We start from the raw sequence: 25,741 nt of genomic DNA, 5'->3' as shown, positions 1-25,741 counted from the left end.
TAGGGCAGCACCTTTGGGGAGTGGCCCCCACGTGTCTAAATGGTAATATATGCGAAAATAAAATTCTCACTAGCTAAATCTGGTAGGCAGTAAGAACAAGACTCTGTTGCAGACCCTGGATGATTTATGGGGGGTTACTACTGTGATTGTGTTGCCTGTATTTTGGACCAGTCAAAGCCCTAATCTTAATCCACTATTTGCATTATTTGAAAATTACGGTGCACAAGAGTCATCCAACCAACCTGAACAGGTAGAAAATGTGCTGTAAGAATAGGCCACGGGCACTTCCATACAGTGTGCACAGCTGCTATATATTCCCCCCCCATGACTCACAGCTGCCAAAAGTTGGTTGTGCCTAGGTTTGGACTGGGCCAGCGGGACACTGGGAAAAAACCCGGTGGGCCCCAGCCCTTGGGGCCCGCCTATCCAGACACGCTTCCTGGCAAACACATTGGGGTATATTTATCAAAGAGTGAAGTTAAAGATCACCACAGTCCACTAGCACGAAATACCGCCTCTCTCCATCAATTTCTATGGGATTTTTAAATGCGTATTTATCAAATGGTGAACTTTCACCCTATGATAAATACGCCATTAAAAATCCCATAGAAATGAATGGAGAGAGGGAGGAGAATTTCACTCTAGCAGACTGTGGGGATCTCTAACTTCACTCTTTGATAAATAAACCCTTTCAGCACTGCATGCAGAGTGAATTGCAACTCTTTACTCTCCATTCTAAAGTAACAAGCCAATTTGAAAGGGACAAAGTGCAAAAAAAATTTGGCTTTTAAGCCATTTTTGTTTAAATGAGCCCATCTGTGCTTTAGGTATTGCTAAATATTTATAATCACTCCTAGTGTAACAGAGTCAAGTGGCAGTTGTAAACGCTCCTGGCCATGGATTTATGACTGGGAAACAGTTAACTTTCTTCTAAGTTTACCTATTATTAGTTTGATTATGACACTTCCACGAGGTTCCTCCTTCCAGGCTGCTTGTTCAATTGTGTAGGAGAAAAAAAAAATGATATCCACCCACTATTACCTGCAGTAGGTGCTGCTCTTATATAGAACCATAGAGCAGAGAAATCTTTCCTGACTGACTGACTAGGGCAGACCTTGGCTGAAAACATGGTTTCCATCGGGAAATGGATCTTGGCAAACAGAAATTATTTCATCATCTTTCTGGTCCCTCTCTTTCTCCTGCCTCTGCCCCTGGTAGTACCCACCAAGGTGAGTAGAAGGGACTGCTGAAAGCCATCTGTGGGCTGAGACTAATTGGCACAGTGTGGAGCTCAGCTAATACTTTATTTACATTCCCACAGCTCACAGTATGTTACCTGTTATTGGATAGGAATTAAGGGGAACTAAATTTAGACATAGTAATTCCCAATTTGGAACACAAGCAGAATATGTTCTTCCCACAGAGCACCTAGCGCATTCAACAGGAACCCAAGCCATGCTAGATAAAGGGAATGCTCCACGATGCAGAGAAAGCTCTATGCTATAAAGTCAACTGCAAACACCATAAGTCATGGATATCCAGCTTACAGCTCTCTAGCAAACTACAGCTCCCAGCAACCCCTGATGGGCAAAGGGTATATGGAGCTACAACAATACTAGGTGGAAGTTTCTGCTAAGATTAGCTGATACGACATTTTAAAGGGTAGCAGTCTAGTAAAGCATCCATGGTAAAATTCCAGTAAGAATGCTAATAGTATTAAATAACTGTCAGTATATCTTATTCTTTGCAGCATTTTAGTTTGTCTTCATTTTTTATTCTTAATGGTTTTTAAATTATTTACATTCTTCGTCTGCCTCTTTTCAGCTTTCAAATGCAGGGTCACTGACCCTGGCAGCCAAAATACTTTGTTAGTGTACAGTTTTATTATTGCTACTTTTTTATTATTTATCTTTCTATTCTGGTCCTATTCCAGTCTCTCATTCAAATCAGTGCTTGGTTGCTATGCTAAAACAAACCGTAGGAACCAGATTACACCAGCTGTAATTCCTGATTGGAGAGCTGTTGAACAAACAGCTAAATACTGCAAACCCTATAAAAAATAAAAAGATGAAGACACATGGTTGAGTATCACTGCCTACACCATATTTAAAGGTAATTGACTTTTTAAAGGCACAGTGGTTTTATTTTTATTGTTTTTTTTACCATATATGATCCTAGGCATATAAGGTGAATATACCTTCCCAGTCTGCTGTATAATACACCCCTATGGCATCTGTCATGGTGTGGTTGATATTTTGCAGTCAGGCAACATCTGTCTGCAAAGAGCTTCTCTTTGTCTGGAAATGCAGACATGTACAACCCTTAAAATGTACAGTCCATGTACATAATTATCAATGGATGTGTCGTTATCTCTTTTTAATATGCCTTACACTGTTTGGCCTGTAAAGCTGGCCATAGACGCAAAGATCCCATTGTACGAATGATCGTACGATCGTACTTTCCCATCTCCCGACCTGCCACTAACCATTCCAATCAAATAAAGTAGAAAAGAACAGATCAGCGATGTTCTGCCCCTGACAGCAATCATATGAAAGTTATGTCCGCCCAAAGCTAGTGACAGTCTCCCTCTGAAAATCGTACGATCAGCAATACATGCAGAGATATTACCCACAGCCTCCCGAAATCTTTTAACCTGTCAGATCGACTGATCTCCGCCGGACGAAAAATGTCGGATCTCTGCACACACGGTCCGGAAATCAGATATTTGCATCTATGGCCTGCTTAACTGCAACTTTAGTGTAGTAACATACTCATATACTGGAAATATAGTTCCATTATGTACAGAGAGAGAGATTGCTCCCTTCATGGAAGAAATTTTTTATCAAGTGCATAAACAAACACCCACAAATAAAGTCCCAGGTCAGTTGCTTTATGTGACACTTTAGATCAATGATGCCCAACCAGTGGCTCGTGAGCAACATGTTGCTTTCCAACCCCTTCAATCTTGCTCTCAGGCCTTAGAGCAGGTGCTTATTTTTGAATTCCAGCCAAGTTTTGGTTGAATAAAAACCAGGTGTACTTGCAAACAGAGCCTTTTATAGGCTGCCAGTCCACACAGGGGCTACCAAATAGCCATCACAGTGTTTATTTGGCACCCCAGGCTTGTGTTGCTCCTCTATTTTTTTTATGTTTGAATGTTGCTCATGGGTAAAAAAAAAACACAGTAGGGAGCAGAGGCCAGCAGATTGGCTGATTCTTGCCCTACGATTAGTAGGCTTATCATTATTGTGTCTTTTTATTCTCATGAGAAAATTTTTATTTTAATAATCAGGATCGGATCTAGGGGTAGGCAGAATAGGAGTTTGCCTCGGGCCCAACGGTAGGGATTGTTAGGCACATACCTCTTCTGCCTGTCTACCTCTAGCTTAGGCCATTGTGTAACTCTGGCTGATGGACTGGGGGTGGGGGGGGGTGTTGCATTCGATGGTGACAAGGACCACAACAAGGACAGTAGAATAACGCTGAACAGTTGGACACTTTACTAGACTTCACTTGTGCCAATCCCAGACCACTGATCCAGATACGCCAATTGAAACAGGACCGTTGGCCCGTGGACTAAGGTTAATAATTGCATTTTCCAATACCTAAAAAGTGGCAGCTCCAGTGAATAGCACTTTTCTTGTATTTGTAAGTTGAACACTTTTAGTGCAGAGAGCACAAAAATGCTGCCCCCTCGCACCTCGCACATCCCTGATGATATCAAGACAATGGTGACTGATGCAAAAGCAACAAACTGAAAGATTATCTGCAGCGATTAGTGCATAACCTTCTACAGGGTTATCACATATATTCTTCTCTTTTATCATTTAGAAAATAAATGTTTCACTATCTGAAACATACTTTATAACACAACATAGATTGGTCTTGTTATTTTCTTATCTTCCACTATATTACCAAAACTAAATAGTATAATATCTCTATATAATACCCATTTATTACACTTACTCTACAATCTGCAGGATATTTGCATAGGTACAAATGAAAGTTCACTTGGGTCTGGGATCTCTGCAATCTGTTTTCAAGGCTACAGATACAGGGGGTGTCAATATATAGTGAAGAATAATATTGCAGAATATGCTCTGCTGCTTTAGTTTATCGTGCCTTTATACACAACATGTTTGAGGTTCCCCCCTTCCTCAAGTGAGGAGGGCCCTGGCAATTCAGAAAAGATGGGGATCCTTCTAAAGATGGTAAGGAATAAATCAGGGATGTCCAACATGAGGCAACCAGATTAGTGATGTACAGGTCGGCCCGACACCATTGGGACCAATGGTCAAGCTCTTCTACTGTCCCTTACTCTTTCAGCTCCGGCAACCTCCCTTTATATGCCCATTCCTTTTGTGATGTCAGAGATAGGCGGTTCGGGCACTGGTATAAAAATGGAGTTGCCAACCGGGTTCGGTTCGGTCAGCAGATGTATTACTATGGGTAATTAGCCTGCACTGGCTAATGATATATACTAGTGTTTTACTAATAGCATCTTAAAAAACTCACTATGTGATCAACCAATCACAACCTTGCAATGACTGAAACAGTATCATGAGCAATTGCACCCAGATGTTAATATAGCTTTAATTTGTTACATAGAAGTGCTGTGCTCATGTGTGTTTGTGGGCATTGGCGTGGCCTTCAGTTATTATCTCATAGGGCCCCTTCTCTTGCTATTCCTGTCAAATCACTGTGACCTTTGCATTAAGCACACCTTTTTTTACAGTGAGCAATTATGCAAATCAGAGGTTATCATTTAATATTAACCAAAGTTTAGTCATGGCTAAGCTTCCACCACTGGGGGCCAATGATTAACTCTGGATCAGCAGCAGCAGGTGAAGAAAGCAGATTGTCTAGAGGGAGGATTCATCTCTCACCTGTTTATTTCTGCATTAGAGCAGTGCTTGTATCCTGGGGCCTGTTTAGGAAATGCAGGCTGTATTTTTTTTTTACATCTAACCTGACCCTTCCACCTCACCCCTTTAATACTGGTCACATATCGAATGCACATCCTGCAGGGCTAATTAGCAATTCATTTAGTTTATTTGTAGCATGCATCTAAATGAATTGCTAATTAGCCATGCAGGATGTAGATTCAATATGTGGCAGGTATTAATGGGGTGAGGTGGTAACCATAGACAACTTCCATGTTGTCCAAGAGAAGGACTGTTATGAGTATTTAACTTTTATACCCCAAAATAACAGGGGTTCTTTTAACAGCAAGCCTGTTTTTTTTTTTTTTGGCTAAAATTATTAATTATTGTATGTCACTTGATTCCCAAAATGCCTCATCCAGGGCCTCAATGCCATACTTACTAATGGGTAGCAATGTTATTCAGTCTCGGTAACTGTACCTGTCAGATATACAATAAATCTGTTTTTACTGTCAGACAGGGGCGTAACTATAGAGGAAGCAGACCCTGCGGCTGCAGGGGGGCCCAGGAGGTATAGGGGCCCCATGAGGCCCTAATTCATATACAATTTCAATAAATATTGGAGAAACAAGTCAACCTCTAAACATTTTGGGGCCCTGAAAAATTATTTGCTTTGGGGCCCAGTAATATCTAGTTACGCCACTGCTGTCAGATAAACAATAAATCTGTTTTTACTGTCAGATATATAATAAATTGGTTTTTACTGTCAAATATATAATAAAACTGTTTTAAACTCATTGCCCTATGGTCCTATTATTATATATTGTGGCCAAGGATATGTTTGTTTATGTCATGCTACGTAACCTGGGCAATACTTACAAATTGCCATAAATCTGGTGTCCATGCACAATTTGCAGCATGTTGTGAAATTAAATCATGGTTTATTGTGTTTCTGCACAATCCCTTTACAAGGAACATGCATGGACGTTGGCCACACACACACATCTCTATTATGCATGCTTTAGGCACAGGGTTGTCACCTCACCCCTTTACAACCGAACATCTTGTTTAAGTATCAATATATTAGTACAAGGTTCTGTTAAGGGGGGACAAGGGGGCCTGGAATGTGGGCTCTGCTGTATAGAAATCCCACTCTCCCCAGCTGCTCCCCTACCTGAAATGTTGAGAGCCCGTCGCAAACTAGCTGCCATGGGCAGGTAGAAGCAGATGGGGAGTTGGAGGCTGGATAGGGGGTTTTGAGGGTCCCGTCTTAATATTTTTACTACACTGATAATGTTGTTTAAGAATCAAGATATTAGTACAAGTTCTGTTAAGTTTTTTTAAAATTTGTATTCACCTATTTTGGTATTGCTGGCTCAGGGGGGCACTGCACCCAAGCCTCTGGCAGTTGTTCTTTATATAGACAGGTTGTTGATAGGTTCAAGCTATTAATGGGGACAAACATACACATTATCCAGATACTGGACCAATTGTAACCTGTAATACAATGATGACTTTGTCTGATGTATCCATAACTCACCAGGTAGACAGAGGATGTTAGTGATGATTCTTGTAGGGAAGTTACAGTGGACCTAGTTTGTGTGCATGCCTCATTAGTTACATTGGAATTTTCCTTGCCAAATTGTTGCAGTCCAGACACCCTGTGTGTCTCTGATCTTTAAAGTGGTTGTTCACCTTCCAAACACTTTTTTTCAGTTCAGTTGTTTTCAGATTGCTCCCCAGAAATAAAGACTTTTTTCAAGTACTTTCCATTTTTTACCTTTTTTTTCCCAAAATCTAAGTTTAAAGTTTAATGTTCGTGTCTCTGGTGTTTCATTCTGGCAACTCAGTAATTCAGGTGCAGATTCTGCGCTGTTAAAATTTTGCAACATATACAGTTAGGTCCATAAATCTTTGGACAGACAAATTTTTTTTTCTAATTTTGGTTCTGTACATGACCACAATGAATTTTAAATGAAACAACTCAGATGCAGTTGAACGGCAGAGTTTCAGCTTTAATTCAGTGGGTTGAACAGAAAGATTGCACAAAACTAGAGAACTAAAGCCTTTTTTTAACACAATCACTTCATTTCAAGGGCTCAAAAGTAATCAGACAAATTAAAAAACTGAAAATAAAATGTTAATTTCTTATACTTGGTTGAAACCCCTTTGCTGGCAATGACAGCCTGAAGTCATGAACTCATGGACATCACCAGATTCTGGGTTTCCTCCTTTTAATGCTCTGCCAGGCCTTTACTGTAGTGGCATCCACATTAGATTACATGACAACACAGGGCCCAATGCACTGTATCCTGAATCACCTAAACACTTAAACATAGATTCACTAATGTTTTTGTAAAGCAGTGTGTGCACTTGTGGTACTATATAAATAAATAAATACATACATATAATTAGCACATACAGTATGTTAAAAATATATGGAAAGAATATAGTACAGTGTAAGTTTTCTGCTAAATGACACCTGTGTGGTAGTAGATTAAAATAACATTGATGAAGCCATAAAAAGAGTTCCCCCAGGCACATAGGTGGACATACAAATGCCTTGGAGGACTGAATCTATCCCATGGGCCTTAAAATGGACATTAGTTCCCTATAACAGCCTTGGTGTCACTTGGAAACCATTGTATTCGGTATTTACATTGCTCCCTGGAATCTGTTGGCATTTTGTTCTGTTCTAGTAATGTGACTCATATGAGAAAAAGAATAAACAAGCTGTATATGTCTTGGCAAGGCTTCACATGATATATATTGACAAATTGATGGAAAAATAAACAGTGAGAGTCATTGTTCAGTTACAGTTAAATGCACATAGCTCAGGCCATCATACCCTCAGTGCCAGCTGTACAGCAATCTTCTTTGTAGTGTGATCTCCTGGGCAGCCAAGATTTTCAGGAGAATACATAGGAGTGCTCATTTGCTAATGTAAGGCACGATTATTGTGTTATTCAGCCATGAACGTTGCCTGTTTTGCTTCTTTTCTATGCCCTGCTGCTAACAGAGACAGGCACGGTTACCTCCCAGAATGTTTTGTGTCCTGTAGCAGAGTGAGGGGCTACACGCTGAGTCTGATTATCATCGGGTGTCTAATCAATAGCCCTTAATCCCCTGGATGGTCTCCCATGTAGTTTAGCCATTAGTGAGACAGTCATAGAGGTCTGTGAACTCAACATACAGAAGTCTATGTGCCTGAATACACGCAGTTGCCTACTCAGAGGTCTGTAATATTGCTTATTTCTGCCCTTGCTGCTGCCGGCTGAAGTAAAAGTCTTTTTTTTAGACTTTTGCTGTCCAGACTTATTCTGAGTAAGGCCTGTTTTCATATCTCAGGAAAAAAAAATAAGCAAATAAAAAGTTTTATTTTAAAAGCCCCAGGAAATACCTTCACTACTGCCAGTGTATAAATGGATGTTTCGATATTCTAATTTGTTAAGTTGAAGTGCAAATTGATTGTACATTATATACTGGAATCCTGATTGGATTTTCTGTGTTTTCCTATCCATGCTAACAGGAGGCAAGCTGTGGCTTTGTGATCATCGTGATGGCATCATTCTGGTGCACAGAAGCTCTTCCTCTGGCCGTCACTGCACTTTTTCCAGTCTTGCTTTTTCCCATGATGGGCATCATGGATTCCACAGCAGTAAGATATGCTTAGCAGAAGTTATTTCTTGAGCTATTACAAAATTCCTTATCCCCTCCATCTTATTATTCTGAAAAATATACTCTGAATATAATCTCTTTTTTAGTAGAATTTATCTCTACATTTAGCCTGAAATATCACTTATATGCAGATGACATTCAGCAATAAACAGACAACCCTCACTGAACACTGAACTTTAGACCCAGATTTGCTAGCTGTCTCCCCCTTGATGAACCAATGCTACCGTAAACTAAACATAGCTAAAACAGAGATCATGGCCTTTTCACCCAAAGAATCTCTATTGATTATTCTTTGTCTATTCTTGGTATGAAGTAAATATTGTGCATCTCCCCTTGGATGTCCAGACTTAGTCATAGAAAATCAATGCTTATATCAGTCTTATGGAATTACAGGTGTGTAGCCAGTATCTGAAAGACACAAACATGCTGTTTATTGGTGGCTTGCTGGTGGCGATATCGGTTGAAAAATGGAATTTGCATAAACGCATTGCCCTAAGAGTGCTGCTGATTGTTGGAGTCAAACCTGCCCTGTAAGTCTATTAGAACCTGTTGAAAACTTGTGTTTTAGACAAGATTAGGTGGTGCCTGTACCATTCCTTTTGGATTGTTAAAAGGTGGACACAGAACTTTTAGACGCTAACTACTGTTTCTTCACCTCTTAACATGCTACGATATTAACTGTGAATTGTGCCGGATACTGGTAATTGTTAACTAAACTCATCATTTGTGCCCAGCTCAGAATAGACAAGTTTTTACCCCAAACATTTCATAAACGAATTCAGGAAGATTATAAAGGCCTATGGGTTGTCCCATAGTGCTTAAGTAGGAAAGAAAAGAAGGGCACAGAATTAGTATCCACAACCATGCCCAAATGGGAACCTGTGGAGTTTGAAGTGAGGTTGAATAGATCTTTACCTGACTATCAAGGAGGATGTCTAATGAGAATATTGCCAGGACCTGTAGTGGGGACTTATTTGGTTATTTGGGTCCAAAGCAAACCATGAGTTCATATAATGAATGTATGTAGCTAAGAAATATACATAGAAATTATTAAGACCAGAGCAATCTTTCACAAAGGATTCTGGGGTTTGGCTGAATCCAAAATAGTGGATTTGGTTCATCCCTAATAGGAACTGTTGCTTAGGGCTATGAAGAAATATTTAATTAGTGGGATACCAAATGTACAGTATGGCGATTGAACAGATGTTCTGTGGCACTCCCTAGCCTTGCCTATTTACATTACAGTCTACTTCTTGGATTCATGGTGGTCACAGCCTTCCTTTCCATGTGGATCAGTAACACAGCCACGACAGCCATGATGATACCTATTGCACAGGCTGTCCTGCAGCAGCTTCACTCCTCGGAGGAGAAAGTGGATGATCGTTTAGAAGACAACAGTAAAACACAAAAGAATGTGAATGGAATGGAAAATGGAATGTATGAATCAATTATGCCAGATGGAAAAATGATTCTGGCAGTTGCCAACCCTTATGCTACTGTAAACGTGGGGTTTGAGATGCAAGAGAAAAGTACTAAAGATCCTGAGCCTTCTAAACAAGAGAAAGAAAGTGAGTTAAAATATAAAATATAACAGATATAAAATATAGGCAATAGCACCAAAGTGACAGTGGAAAGAATATACACTCAACGAATAGGATAAGGGTAAAAAGTCCACCTAAAAAAAATGTTTACAGATTGAATTCCATGCTTTTTTCTGAGCCCAAATAATGTTTTGTATAAATAACTATAGGCTTTAATGAATGATTTTAACGATATGGAAAAAAAATCAATTTCAAGCCCTAGACCTTAGTGTAGGAATCAAACCTACTAACAGTGCCATTAATAGGGATAAAGACAAAAAAAAGCAGGGAGGCTGAATTTTTTTTCCCAATAAATGTATTTTTGGACTTGCGTTCTTCTATTAATATGATAAAAAGTTAAACGAGAAATAACTCTTTGGTGCTTATTTCTTCTTTAATTAATTCTTTTTCAGGTATTGGCCCTATAGTGATAGAACCCGAGGATGAAAAACAAAGTGAAGAGAAGCAGAAACTCAGATTAGAGAAGCACCTGAAGATCTGCAAGGGAATGACCCTTTGTGTCTGTTATTCTGCCAGCATTGGTGGAATTGCAACATTGACTGGCACCACCCCAAACCTTGTAATGAAAGGACAAATGGACGAGTAGGTACTTGGAACTTTCAGACTGCACTCAGATGAGAGGCAGGGCAGGTGGATCCCTTTTCATTTTTAAAGGTGGCCATAGAAGTAAAGATAAACTTGTACGAAATGAAGGTTTGTGGGATTTTCAGACCATGTGTGGATTGTCCCAACATTTTTCGTACCTTGGCGATCGGTCGGTTAGTCGTTCAGACAGGTTAGAATATTTATATCGGCTAACGATAAGATCCCTGCATGATTATATCCATGGGTGACTGTCGGACATAACTTCTGTCAATTCATGGCCAGAACATCATCTGATTTGTTCTTTTTAATCTGAATGATTAGTTATCAGTAGATGACAACAAACAATCATTTGTCGTAGAAGAGAAGAAAATCTGAACGTCTATGGCCAGCTTAAAGGGGAATTATCCCGAAAATGAAAATTTAATATAAGCTTCAGCACACTGAAATAAGAAACTTTCTAAAAACAATCTATTAAAAATGCTGTACCAATTCTGAAATAATCAAGTTTATCTTCACAATTCCTCAGTCAGCATCTGTTTCTCTTCATTCTGTCTTCATTCAGGAGCTGGGTGTCAGATGAACGATCCAATATATCTTATAGGGGGGCTCCTTTTTCCTAGAAGATGTATTAGAGCTCACTCTATTAAAATCACCAGACATCATGTCTCTCTACATGCAGAATTTTTGCAAAAGGCAGTTATTTTGTTAGATTTTGTTTGTACTGAATCAATTATTTGAGTAAGCTCTAATTCATCTGCTTGGAAAGGAAGCCCCTATAAGATATATTTGATCTCAGATCAGGCTCTACTTAGTTAAAGGGGAAAGAAGAGAGGCCCTATTTAGTGCTCCCAAACATCACAAGCAGCCAAAGGCCACTGAAGAATGGAAATGTATTAAAAGACATTACATTCTGCACATATTACACCATAATTTATATATTAGAAGGTTTAAACTCACCTATTGTACATGATATACAGGAATGGCTATTCTACAAAAGACTAAAAGGCTCCTTGTCAAATGTTTCATAGATATGGCGCATGAGTAGATACTGCACTATGGGCAGGCTGCCATGTACCCATTGCATGGCTCTGATGCAGGCTTGGAATATGATAAGATAAAAGTAATAAAACCATCTCAAACTTAGGTATATGTAGATAGGGATGAATTGATCTCTTTGGCATAAATAAGGCTTGCACGTGAATCGGTTGTTCATGCAGTAGGTGAGTCTTAAAGAGTTATTAGTCATACAGGTACCTTGTATTCCAATGTTAAATACAGGAATTAGGTAATTTGGATTTATGGTTAATCTGTCAGATAATCCACACGTTTTGCCTTGTTACAATGGTCCCTGGCCTTGTCATTCATTTTTTTGTTATGGTGTCTCATGCAAATCTCTATATGCTACTAGTGTTTCTTTGATATTCAAGTCATATATTCTGGTTTATATCCTACAGCTCATTTTATTCTCGTTCTTCTTTTTTGCAGGCTTTTCCCGAACAACAATAACATCATCAATTTTGCCTCCTGGTTTGGATTTGCATTCCCCACAATGTTTGTGCTACTTGCATTGTCCTGGTTATGGCTCCAGTTCATGTTTTTGGGCTTCAAGTAGGTTCTATAGTGGAATTCTTTGCTATGCATTCATGCCCAACTGGACTAGAAATCAATAAGAGCCAGTGCTGATAATATATATAACATGCTAGTAATATTATAATTCTGTTGCTCAATATTTTTTTTAATTCCAATTGTATACAAATAGCAGGTGATTAAATGTGTTGGATTAAAGCTGCAACACATTTCATTTATCAAAGTAAATACCCATTATGGACAATGGGAATATTCCCAAACGTGGCACACCATGATTATCATATATAAAAAAACTGGTGAACAGATCAGTCATACTGCAGAGATTCCTTTTGTCTATGACATGTTGATGTATTTTGATATTGCTTTGTTTGCTTTCACTGAAATAGCTTCATTCCTAAAAAGATTTAAAAACATATTAGAACGTACAGTATTTACATCTGGTAGGGCAGACTGCAAAGTATAAAAACAGGTGGAAGACATGTTTTTTTAACTGGAAGGAGAAGAAGGTGGTAGGCTAACGGAGGTAAAGCAAGCAGTGGAGGGGTTCAAGGGTTTATTTCTCCTTTAACTGCTATACAGGAAGCCGGCCACGTGGTTGCCCAGGCATCACACGCACCCCTGCAACAGCAAAAGGTGGAAGCAAACATGTTTTTTTAACTGGAAGGGGTGAAGGGGGTAGGCTAAAGGAGGTAAAGCGAGCAGTGGAGGGGGTCAAGGGTTTATTTCTCCTTTAACTGCTATACAGGAACCCTGCCCTTTGGTCGCCCAGGCATCACACCCCCCCTGCAAACGTGTGGTCTGCTTCCTCTATAGTTATGCCACTGGCACAATAAAGTGCTCCCACAGGCACTGACTGCAAAGTAGGGTGTAATGTATGAAAAACATGCCATCTTGCGTTTTTTCACATTTTGCACCCTGTCCCACCTGGCATAAATGAGCCCTACGATGTGCGTGAGAGCTTCCATAGTCTACAAGCAATTTCTATAATAGAAAAGTTTTTAGGTGTTTATGACCTTGATTAGGTTTATTATATAGTTATCTGTAGAGGATGGCACCACCCATTCTCATTGTATAATTGCGGTTTGATAATAAATGAGAATGTAAAGGTCTACGTCATGCAAAATATACTTTGAGTCTTAACTAATTTGATTTTTGCCTCTTTCTTAAGCTTTAAAAAGAATTTTGGGTGTGGCGGTAACGCAGAACAAAAGGAAAAGGAGAAGAGAGCTTTTAAAGTCATTTCTGGAGAACACAAAAAATTAGGATCCATGACATTTGCTGAAATATCAGTGCTGGTGCTATTTATTCTTCTGGTGCTGCTGTGGTTTACAAGGGAGCCTGGGTTCATGCCAGGATGGGCAACCATCAGCTTTAATAAAGGTGGCAAAGAGTAAGTCTGTCTTTTGTTATCACTACCAATCAAAAATGTGTTTCAGATAGGGATGCACCAAATCTCGGATTCGGTTCAGGATTCGGCCTATTTCAGCAGGATTTGCCCGGCCTAACCGAATCCGAATCCTAATTTATATATGCAAATTAGGGGTGGGGAGGGAAATCATGTGACTTTAGTAAAAAAATGTTTTCCCCTTCCCACCCCTAATTTGCATATGCAAATTAGGATTCGGTTCGGTATTCAGCCGAGTCTCTCGCAAAGTATTTGGGGGTTCGGCCGAATCCAAAATAGTGGATTCGGTGCATCCCTAGTTTCAGACTTCAGGATTATATATAGGAATTTATCAATGCAAATAAAAAGAAATATAATAACTTTTCTTTCTTGCTTGCTTAATCCACCAGAATGGTCACAGATGCAACTGTTGCCATATTTGTGTCCCTCATGATGTTCTTCTTCCCATCGGAGTTACCTTCTTTCAAGTACCAAGATACAGAGAAGCCAGGTAATTCTTTCGATCTGAGGACTAATCAAATGTGTCCACTGTACTGTTGAAATCTGGATCTGTGGCTGGTGTTCAGAGCAATGTTCCCATGTATTGTTGTGGTCACTGCACCAGGAAACCTCATGGCTACAAGATGCAAAATTTGCACCAGGTCTTATACACCACAGCACCCAATAAGATGTTTGCTTTCAGGCAGGTAACCAGTCAATAATTCCTGCAACCAGTATTGTTTTTCTAGCAGATACAGGCAATAGTTTAAAGACAGGGAGATCACCCCCCTTCCTACAAAGTTCAAAAAAGTTTTGTTTCCCTCAGAATATGACAATGATCAGAACTTTGAGTAGCTTGTCATGATATATATATAACCTCCATTGGTTTTTATTTACTTTCCCCTAATGCATATTGCTTTTTCCTTGTCGATAGTTTTGCCATCTACCATACCCCTTCTCTGCTACTTCTCCTGAATTCATTTTGCCGTGTGCAGATATTTCCTATAATAATTTCATAATTTCAACCTTCTGTAATCTATTTTATTTCTAATCCACTTTTGCCTATTGCTTCCATCGCTTTCGCTAACCCTATGATAACCATAGCTATCAATGGGCAAAATGAGTTTGAATTTTCAGAGACATTGAAGCATCACTACTGTAACACTGCTTAGAGCATGGGTTAATATACAATTCTTGACATCCACTTTAAAGGGCATGTAAAGGCAAAAAAAATTAAATCCCATTTTTACTTTCTTTAATAAAAAAGAAACCTATCTCCAATAAAATCCCATTTTTACTTTCTTTAATAAAAAAGAAACCTATCTCCAATATACTTTAATTAAAAAATGTGTACCGTTTTTATACGAAACCTGACCGTATGCAGTGAAAGTCTCCCTTCATTTATTGCTGTGTATAGGAATTGTCAGATGGTCCCTAACTGCTGAGCAGGGAAACAATCATACTTATGAACAGCAGGGGGAGCCCCCGCCTTACTTCCCAGCCATGCAAAACTCAAGCGGCTTTGTTTATGACGATCCCTGAGCAGCCCAGACCACACTGAGCATGTGCACAGTCTTAGTCTTGCAAAGATGTTTAACAAAGTTACAAGATGGTGACCTCCTGTAGCCAACTTTGAAAGCATAAATTATTTGTTTGATTAGGCTTGTGATGCAATAAATTAATGTTTTTTAGAATACAGCATTTCTAGCCTTATTCTATTTTAGACTTTACATGTCCTTTAAGGTCCCTGAGTTCTATGTTGGGCATCATGTTAGACATCAAAGCAAGTATCTCTGCAAATATTAATATTGTAATTTGATGACAGGGTCCATGTCTGGAAAACCACCACACCCAGGTAAATAATAGCTTGTAGATAGAATATCTCTCTCTCTATGTATGTATTTTTGTCACTCATCTCAGGAGACTAATTAATGTGTTTTTTTTATGGAAATTACTTTTCAGTACAGCAAACTAAATTGCGAAATTAAATTGTATTACTGTAGTAAAGTAAAATATTTATAAGTGCAAAATACTGTTGTAAACTACAGTCTCAGTTTTATGTTCAATGGAGATCGATATGGGGGTGTTGTCTTGTGGTCCCACAAAGGCAAAGTGTATTTTTTGTTTCTGTATTTTAGTCTTTTTTTTTCACCGTCCCCAGGAGTTGATTTTCTATCACTTGTAGCATATGACTGATTAAATGTCAGAATTCAATAACAGTAAGGCAATATAACCAGCACACCTAATAACTGTACTGACCTTCCATACTAATTTCTGTCTGATGCTCCCAGTTCAACAGTATCCAGAATAACCGTAGAAGAGTTCAACTAACACCAATGATAGGAACATGGAACAACACAGATTAGGAAGATCCAAGGCTTAAAGCCACATTTGTAGAAAAAGGTTTCAGGGTGGTAACCCTTCCTCGGGTAAAAAAAAAGGTACAAGTAACTGATCACAACAAGCATTTTTATACATAAACTTCTACAACCACACCTACAAGAGTTGGAATTAATTCATAATTATTCCTGAGTGTTTGCATAATAGCATAGTCCACCGCAAATGTCCATATTGCCCTTTACATATTGCTCTGGATATTTAATTTAGTGCAAAATTTAGAGCACATATTGCACTACTGTTCCATGGGCTGCTCTATGGATAAGGGGTACAATTGTGTGCCACCTCCCCCAGGGCCAGTGCTCAAAGGTCTCAAATTACTTCACATGGAAATCACAGGTCATGATGTGTAGACAAGTGTTGCTGAAAATATGACCCTGGTATTTAGCAATAGCTGTGACACAACCCACTCGCTTTCAGCTTTTTTTTGAGTCAAATCTCAGTCAGAAAGGATGCAAGCACTGCTGTGCTGGTTTGTTGACTAGAGAAAATTAGATACCAGTAGCGGTAGTGTTAGTACATGATAACTAGAGAACATGCAATTAAACTATTTTATATTAACTAGAACATGAATAAAATAATTTCTGAGGCAAAAGCTTCACTGGGAGAGGGAGCCTTTTAAAATCATAGTGGTCCGCAAATGTCCTTCTTCTACTGAAAACAAAATAGTAGTGGACTAACTAAGCTCATTTCCACATATTAAATAAACTTTTTTCAGTGGCGTAACTAGATATTACTGGGCACCACAGCAAATTATTTTACAGGCCCCCCAAAATGTCTAGAGATTGATCTGTTTTACCAATATTTATTGAAACTGTATATGAATTAGGGCTCCATGGGGCCCCTATAACTCCTGGGCCCCCCACAGCCGCAGGGTCTGCTTTCTCTGTAGTTACGTCCCTGACTATATGCCTGGCCATAGTTTTGTGGTAAAACTTCTAACTTGCCACTGTACATAGGTAGTGTTTTAGTTATTTCTTTAAGTGCAGAAATAAGAAAACAAGGTGTTGCTATTATGTAATATTGTTGAAGAAGAGGGTAGAACAAGTAAGCAAGCAGGTTTCAATACAAGCAGATACTGAGATACTTTAGTATTCAGACCTTATTTCATCAGAACTCTCTATAAAATTTAGGTTTCATTTCTCTGCCTTGCACATTGTAGGCTCTATTGGACCCACCTAAATATTGTCCATAATGAGAAACGGTGGTCCTTTCTGTTCACTAACACTCATAGAATATAAGAACAGGAACCAGATTTGTCAAACATGAAGCAAATGTAAGCCCATGAAAATGACAATTGTTTCCTAAATAACATGGTGGGATATTATTCAATGGTTTCTCATTACAAATACATGACTAGGACACTAATAAAATGGGATAATTATCTGCAATTATCATATGAAAAAATAAACTTTACTCATAAAACAACATATTTCACTCAGGTATTTTGAAGTCCATGGCATCAGCAGTGTTCTAAGAACTATGGCTGGAGGCGCTTCTCCTATAGGGAACTTTGCTTTGGTTCCCTCTGGATTGAGCTCACGAAAGGGGAAGGTTATGATCGGTGAGGGTGGCAAACATTTTTTGGCTGTTGATCTATAACATAAAAAGGGCCATTTAATTGGCTCAGTTCCTTCAATGTTGTGTTAGTACCAACAGATCTACAACAAGCAGATAAAAAACAAGATGCTAAAGAAACTGGAACATCAAAACAGAGCCACAGTGAGTGCCTAACTCCCTTTTTTTCTGTGGCCGGAGCTCGAAAACAAGACCTGGGCTGGAAGATTGTTATATGCTGTCTCACTTATCACATCACTTTACAGAAAGTCAGTTCTGCTAATAAAAGCATTATGAAACAGAGGAGGCTGATAAAAGCTTGCTAAGCAGGCAAAATACTATCACTCTGTAAAACTGTAATCTTTATATAGAGATAAAGCAGGAGATAGGATCTTACATTATGAAAACAGAAAATACCAACATGTGCTTTGTGCTGCCACCTTGCTTTGATGCACAGTGTCAGACATGTTCAAGACATAGAGCTGTTGTTAGTTATTGAGAATTTTTGTTAAAGTACATTATTATGATCTTATTATGATCAGTGGTTTAAGCCATAAGTGTCATACTACCTACCTCATTAGCCTTTGTAAGCCACTGCAGATAGGCAAAGGTTTGCTAGCCCTGACATACAGGTATACCTGCCCTGTGGTTTATTTGCGGTGCGGCACATAAAGTAACTTATGCAAACCAATCAAGAACTAATAAATATAGTTCAAACCAGCTCTACCTTAAAGTGGTTGTTCACCTTTGAGTTAACTTTTAGTATGATGTAGAGAGTGATATTCTGAGACAATTTACTACTGGTTTTCATATTTTATTTGTTGTTTTTGAGTTATTAAGCTTTTTATTCAGCAGCTCTCCAGTTCAGCAATCTGGTTGCTAGGATCCAAATTACCCTAGTAACCAAGTGTTGACCTGTCAAAGTCATGTAGGAGTCAATGACAGTGGGCCCTTGAACCATTTGAAGATTGTAATTTCCTTTATGATGTTCACAATTTTCTCAGAGGGTTTTGCTTGAAAACTAGATTAATTCGAGCGATTTGAGATTTTTCCCTTGACTTGATCAATTCCAGTTTTTGGGTCATTAACCACGAACTCGCTAATTTCAGTTTTTCCCATTCAAGTTGTGAGTTCATTCAAGAAAAACTCTAAAAATTGATCTTTGGTAAATAACCCCCCTAATGTTGTCTTCTTGATGCAGAGGCCAGTGAAGAAGAGACAGGGTAGAGGTCATATTTTTGAAACTGGACATGTTGAAAAACAAGAGCTGAGCTTCGGTATTTCATTCATTTGCTTTTATGACTCCATAGAAAAATTGCTACACTGGCCTTCATCACTGTGCTAGGGCTAATAAAAATTCCAGTTAAAATGTCCATAGACTTTTTAGACCCCTTATCTATACAATCATAGAGAACTACTATTTGACCCTAGATCTGAATTTATGACTCCATAACCTTTATGTTCCTCTTTTGGAATGCATCGACAATAGTGAACATATTTCCAGTATGTTTGTGTGTGAAAATATGCCATGTCATATTTTTTTCCAGCTTCTCCTAGTCCTTTACCTGAAATCAGTGGTTCTAACTGTAGGCTGAGCGTGAAGTCCAATTAAGTTGATTTTAGGGGAAGATTTCTATTTGCTTGCCCAGATACACCTGAAAGCCCAGATACAAGGTCAGTTAGGGTTAGATTTCAGATAAACACTTACTTACTTACTTACTTGTTGGGTCATGCTAGTTTAGGGTGGGTCCCCATGACCCCCTTGAAATATCCTTCTAGAAGTAGCTAATGTAAGGAATATGATTGTAAACCAATTCTTGGGTCATAAACACTCAGATGTTACTAGGGTCCCCTAATAATAAAGTTAAGGATCAATGGCATAAACCAATGTTCTCCAGCATGCTATAAAGATTCAAAAATCCCCCCAGTTTCTTGCTCAACAGAATACATTTTGTTATAATAGTGTGCTATGGAAACAACTCACTCAGCACAGAATTCCAATTTTTTAAATTTGCGTTTTATGGCAGGGAAAAAGGTTGACATTTTGAAAATAATTTTATAAATGTTAGTGGATGCTACAAATTCCATCCCCCCTACACAAATACACACAATAGAATAGTGGTCCCCAACCAGTGGCTCATGAGCAACATGTTGCTCTCCATCCCCCATGGATTTCTGGCTTGGAGGTAAGTTTTTGTTTCATAAAAAGCAGATGTACTGCCAAACAGACCCTCCTGAATGCTGCCAGTCCACATAGGGGCTACCAAATGGCCAATTGCAGAACTTATTTGGCAACCCCAGGACCATTATTCATTCTTGTGTTGCTCCTGAACTCCTTTTACATCTGCATGTTGCTCACGGGTTAAAAAAGTTTGGGGACCCCTGCAATAGAACATAAATGGCCATTGATAGCTGTGCCTGTGCAAGAGATTATATTTAAATGAAAAATATTTTAAAAAAATTTTAGGGTCTAAAGAAGGGTTGTCGTTGAACTGTGTGACAGTTGGACATGGGAGAAAGTGCAGTCTTGCACTCAGGTGAAAAGAGATTGCTGTGCTAATTATTGACTATTGTTATCAGCCAACATGAAGGTATCACTTATAGTGATAATGTACCAACATATCTATAGAAATAAGTCAAATCAACTGGACTTGCTGTGTTATTCTTGAAGACTTTCACTATGAAGCAAGTCCAGTTGATTTGACGTATTTCTACAGATATACTATGACCTGTATGAATGAGAATCTTCACAAACATAATGTACTTAAATTCTTGCCATTATTTGCTACTATTTCACTTTTTTAGCTGCAGTTTTCCTTAAAAGAGACCCCCCTGTGGTTGCAGAACTCTTTCTGAACTTATTAGGGATGCTGGGAATTATAATCCTGCAACAGTTGTAAAACACAAAATTTCCTATTAAATATACATATTTTGTCTTTATAATATAATAGTGGTGAATATGATTTACTTTGATAATTTCTACATTTTTCTTAATGCTAATTGAACATTGGTTCTTGGATTTGTTCTCAGGAATGAAGCCAAAGCTACTAGTACCACCGGCTCTGCTTGACTGGAAAACTGTTAACGAGAAAATGCCTTGGAACATTGTAATTCTTCTGGGAGGTGGTTTTGCTCTGGCGAAGGGCAGTGAGGTAAAGCACATAAGGTTGTTCTGTAGTTAAATAAGCAGGGCTTGTGCTGGCCAAGTTACACTAAAAGCCAATCAGATATTTGGTTTCATCAGTGGTGTGCCTTTAAATGGTCTTTAAAGGGGCCGCCAAACAAAGTTCCTACTTTACTCTTTTAGGAAAAAAATACCGCTGCAGCACCTCTTTGTTGCAAAAAGTGAAAACTTGAATTGATTAGGTCAAACAACCAGGCAACGTTTCAGGCTTACTCTTGCCCTTTCTCGAGCCTGTCTGGTGATACAATGTACAAACTATTAAACCCTCTTAGAGTGGGAGTGTACCACACCAGAACCCGCCCCCTTAGCACACATAAATCATTTAGTATAACAAGTGTGATGAGTCCAATTGAAGTCAACATTCTCTTAGTCCATTTCTTCATTGCTTAGTCCATTGCTTCATCTTTTTAGAGATGTAATAGTCCATTATTTATTGTGTCCTGGATAGACATAGTGCATGCCCATCTCAATATGGAAATATAGTGTTAAAATAAGGATGATAAAAACAATGGTACCTTTTCTCCGAATAGGAAAGTTTCAGATATACCTTCCTCAGTGCAGTCCGGAATCTGGCACCATTTCTTAGTTATACTGCAAACTTTAGATAGATACAGGTAAGGGTTCCACTGAGTGGTATAACATATGGAATCAGAACTTATCCACTTCACACTTCCATACAAGATTGTAACAAATAAACTACAAATAGGAATTGTGACCGGTAAGTATAAGACAATACTTCAGCCCAGACATCGATAAGCCCCCAAGGGTGGGCACTTTAGCTTTAGTCGAGGAAGCAAACACTAGTACAGTCAGCACCTTGTTATGAGGTGCAGTCAACTTAGGTTAAGCGTCTTTTAAGATGTAGAACCTCATACAGGCACTTGAACCAAAAAAACTCTGGATTCTGTAGAGGAAGTTGTGGGAGCACATGTATTATGAAGGTGTTATTAATTTTTAAGCCTGTCTAAAGCATTCAATAAGGTAAGATGGCTGGCTAAGAGGAAAGAAGAAAATAATCTACCCTTGATTTACTTTTTAGGAATCAGGTTTGTCAGTGTGGCTTGGAGAAAAGCTGACCCCTTTGCAGAGCATACCCCCTGCAGCTATTGCCCTAATTCTGTGCCTTCTCGTGGCTACATTCACTGAGTGCACTAGCAACGTGGCAACCACAACTCTATTCCTACCCATCCTAGCATCCATGGTAAGATACTGATTACACCTGTAAGAATCATATTTCAGTTCTACTTGCCCCTTGTTATTACTTTTTTTGTGTTTTCTGCAAGTGGCACAGATGTACTACTGTGAAATATAATACAGGTATGGGATCTTTCATCCAGAAACCTGTTATCCAGAAATCTCCAAATGGCGGGAAGGCCATTTCTCATAGACTCAAGTAATCAAATAAAACGGATTTCCTTTATCTCTGTAATAATAATACAGTACTTTGTACTTAACCCCAACTATGATATAGATATTCCTTATTGGAGGCAAAACATTGGGTTTATTTAATGGTTAAATGAATTTTTAATAGATTAATATATGGTGATCCAAATTACAGAAAGATCCCTAATCTACAAAACCCCAGACCCCTAGCATTCTGTATAATAGATTCTGTACCTTTATTAGAAAACACAAAGCAGCTCTGCCACTATGTAAAGGCATGAGGTCACAGGCTTGAGTGCTTTTAAAGAGATCACAGCAATCTTGATTTTTTATATTGAATTGTACATAATCTCATATAACAATACAGATAACTCATTTATTTCACTACATTTATATTGCTGTAACTTCTTGGAAATGTTAACCTCTGTGCAAACACCGGAGAACCTTAACCTCAATAGAGCCTTCATACTCCCTCAGTTTCACTATATCCTATAACCTATACTGCTATAGATTAAAGAACTCGGGGTACATTATGGCATATATAGCCATTGTGCACATGCCAGTGATTAAACACTACAACTTGGTCGGGCAGCATTTGGATTAAGGGAACTGCAGCAGAATAGTGCCACTTTTGCCATAATTCAAGTAAATGCTTTATGGCCTTCATAGCCTTTTCATTCCTGTCATTTCTGACTATCAGAGCGATGCAATGTCACCAGAACTATCTTGCTCTTCTAACTGTAGTAGTAGCCCTCCAATGAGTAATAGCCTCCCAGTGTGCCATGAGGATTGTTGATTTTGTGTCATATTTGTACAGAACAGAACCTCTGTATATAAAAACCCAATGAACTGGTGTCTGTGCCAGGTTATGTAAAAATTAACATTAAACTTTTTGCAAGTTTACTTGTATAGAAACTGGCATAGATAATAAATTTGCAATGTGCAGCCTAAGACTGAGCTCTTTGTGTTTCTACAGTGGTCTCTGTTGTGTTCTCATACCCTTTTATTTTTTCATTTAGGCTAAAGCAATCCAGCTGAACCCACTGTACATCATGCTTCCCTGCACATTATCAGCCTCCTTGGCTTTTATGCTTCCAGTCGCAACACCACCCAATGCCATTGCCTTCTCGTATGGGCAGCTAAGAGTTATCGATATGGTAAGTTGCTTGTATAATAAAACCATTATATAAATCACTATATCTGTTTTTATGTTTTTACACAGCAGCTGTTTTGATCACAGTTTTGATCAAAGTGTCTGCTTTAGGTGTGGTGATTTTCCCAGGCCAGTAGAGGGTGCCCCAATTCTATCAGAGTGCTGTTACTAGCTAGCTTCACTGGGATGCAAAATAATATTGCTGACAGATTGATTTACAAGCCCAGTCTGTTTTTTAATTTCAAATTCCAAAAGTAAATATTTACTAATTTGATTATAAAATGTATTTTATTTGTGCCACATTTTCAGGCTCTTTACCTTCTTAGCCTCATTGCAAATACGTTACCTGCACCTGATGTACTTTTATGTGCTTGTAATGTTTGGATAAGTGATGTGCAGGGACTATGTCTGACAATTTGTGCCCAGATATCGGTTGAGGAAGGCCATTGGAGGGCCCCATACACTGGCCAATAAGCAGCCGACTTGCCAGCTTTTATTGGTCTATGTATGGCCACCTTACATTTGGATCGGAATACCATCCTAGCCCCAAGTTGCATCTGCTGCAATTGCACCTGATGCATCACAATGGACTTGACTGGGTATACGTTGCAATAAGCAGTTTTTCAGGGTGGAACCTGTGTCACTTCTGGAATGTGCATTTAAAATAGCAATTCACTTGCCTAGTCTCCCTTGCCTACCACCATCTTTATAAAACCCCTGTCAGACTTAAACAAATGTGGGACTTCCCTGCTGACAAGTACTAGATGTGGGGAACTAGGTGCTGACTTGTATCACTTGATTTGGGCATGTCCCCACATATACTCCTTTTGGACCCAGTTAATTAACTTCCTAGCCAAGAATCTTGAATTTTCCAGTATACTATCACCCACTACTTGCCTCTTCGTGGTGCTAAACACAGTGATATCACATACTCCTATTCTATGGCAAAAAAAACAATAGCTACCCACTGGATGTTGTTCCCCTCTACAAACTCACATCTGAGAGTAGAGGATCTGCTAATAAATTTGATAAGGTATGGGGACCTAGGTGTGATATACTCCCAGAGGCCCTCCAACCATTGGATCCTTGATATTGTCCATTTTATATCTCTGACTAACTCACTATGGTCAAGGTGAAAATGAGTGTTTCCCGACGTCCTGAAAATCCACTCTGAAAGGCTGAATGTAAATTAGAAACTTGTGTAATGACCTAGCCCTAATTCTGTGTTAGTGCCTTTGACAACATTGGAGAACCGATAAATGTTACTGTTATATCTTGTTCAAGAGAATAAAAAAATGTGACCTTCAAGTCTGGTGCACCGATTGACACTAGCTACTTTGGGAATCCTAACGTTGCCATCAAGTTCAGGGCCGTGGTAACACCACCTCAATTCAGAGCCAATTATTTTATGTTTTCTCCCCCTGCCCCAATTTGTATAAGAGCTGATCATTTCTAACTGATTGTTTTGTATCCCAACTCCAGGCAAAGGCAGGACTGCTGCTCAACATCCTGGGTGTGCTGACTATTACACTGGCCATTAACAGCTGGGGATTTTACATGTTCAACTTGGGCACATTTCCATCTTGGGCAAACTCCACAGGGCAGCCTTAGCATTTCTAATGGACTGTTAATACCCAGTTGTGTTTAACTGGATGACAAGGAGCTCAGAAGTATGATCAAGTGGTGGCTGTGTCATCTAGTGTCCTTGAATACGCACAACTCATACCTGCCTAGTGACTATGAGCGGTTGTACTGAGAATCCTACCTGCCTAAAGCATAGTCACGTTAGCATCTCACTCTGCTCTGCAAAGATTTAAATAGGGGCATTATCAGCTAAGGGTGCTTTTGTACATAAGGGAAATACCCAGCATGCAAGAGTACAAAAAATGCTCTCGTAGAGCGTCCTGTTTCTATCAGGGCAACATTCTCACTTGTATTTATTTAAAATGATAAATATAAACATTTTTACGGCTTTATCAGTATCGAGTGAAATATCGAGGTGGATGGGAAAAAAATGTGTCCCTAGGATTAAGTGCTAAATAAACTATTTGTTACTAATACAAATATATCAATAAGTATTGTAACAATAAAACATAACAAATTTGTACAGATCGTGAAGTCTGGTCATTCTATAGGGGTGTATATATACAAAGATAAGGCAGCTTTCGCCAAAGGAGAGGCCTTGCTGAAAAACAACATGGGGGTTGGCAGCTTACTTTGCTGAAGGGCTGTCTCGACAAAACTCCATTTGGCTGCCCTTTTTTTACAGGGGTTGCCTGTAAGAACCCCCCCCCCCCCTTCCACTGCCATTTTTGGTAAATTGTTTAACAAAAACAGGGTTCTGTATAA

General features: G+C 38.9%; 1 protein-coding gene across 7 annotated transcripts in view; it reads left to right on the top strand.

The window, feature by feature from the left end:
* slc13a2.L (solute carrier family 13 member 2L homeolog) overlaps positions 1-25,497 on the top strand; it is a 63,991-nt gene extending 38,494 nt beyond the window's left edge. For 4 of the 7 annotated variants that reach the window (XM_041581728.1, XM_041581729.1, XM_018246134.2 and 1 more), the window contains 12 exons: positions 8,413-8,541; positions 8,955-9,091; positions 9,807-10,129; positions 10,555-10,744; positions 12,233-12,355; positions 13,503-13,724; positions 14,129-14,229; positions 15,544-15,573; positions 20,703-20,824; positions 21,896-22,057; positions 23,259-23,396; positions 24,875-25,497. In XM_041581728.1, coding sequence (XP_041437662.1) covers positions 8,413-8,541; positions 8,955-9,091; positions 9,807-10,129; positions 10,555-10,744; positions 12,233-12,355; positions 13,503-13,724; positions 14,129-14,229; positions 15,544-15,573; positions 20,703-20,824; positions 21,896-22,057; positions 23,259-23,396; positions 24,875-25,003 — 1,806 coding nt within the window. In that variant the 3' untranslated portion in view covers positions 25,004-25,497. Of the gene's footprint in view, positions 1-1,071; positions 1,230-8,412; positions 8,542-8,954; positions 9,092-9,806; positions 10,130-10,554; positions 10,745-12,232; positions 12,356-13,502; positions 13,725-14,128; positions 14,230-15,543; positions 15,574-20,702; positions 20,825-21,895; positions 22,058-23,258; positions 23,397-24,874 lie in introns of those variants that run through there. The other 3 variants (XM_041581726.1, XM_041581727.1, XM_018246135.2) reach the window with 3 other exon arrangements.
* The last annotated feature ends 244 nt before the right edge of the window (positions 25,498-25,741 follow it).

The sequence above is a fragment of the Xenopus laevis genome, chromosome 2L (assembly GCF_017654675.1).
Source record: "Xenopus laevis strain J_2021 chromosome 2L, Xenopus_laevis_v10.1, whole genome shotgun sequence".
Lineage (NCBI taxonomy): Eukaryota > Metazoa > Chordata > Amphibia > Anura > Pipidae > Xenopus > Xenopus laevis.
This window is presented reverse-complemented; position numbering and strand designations above follow the sequence as displayed.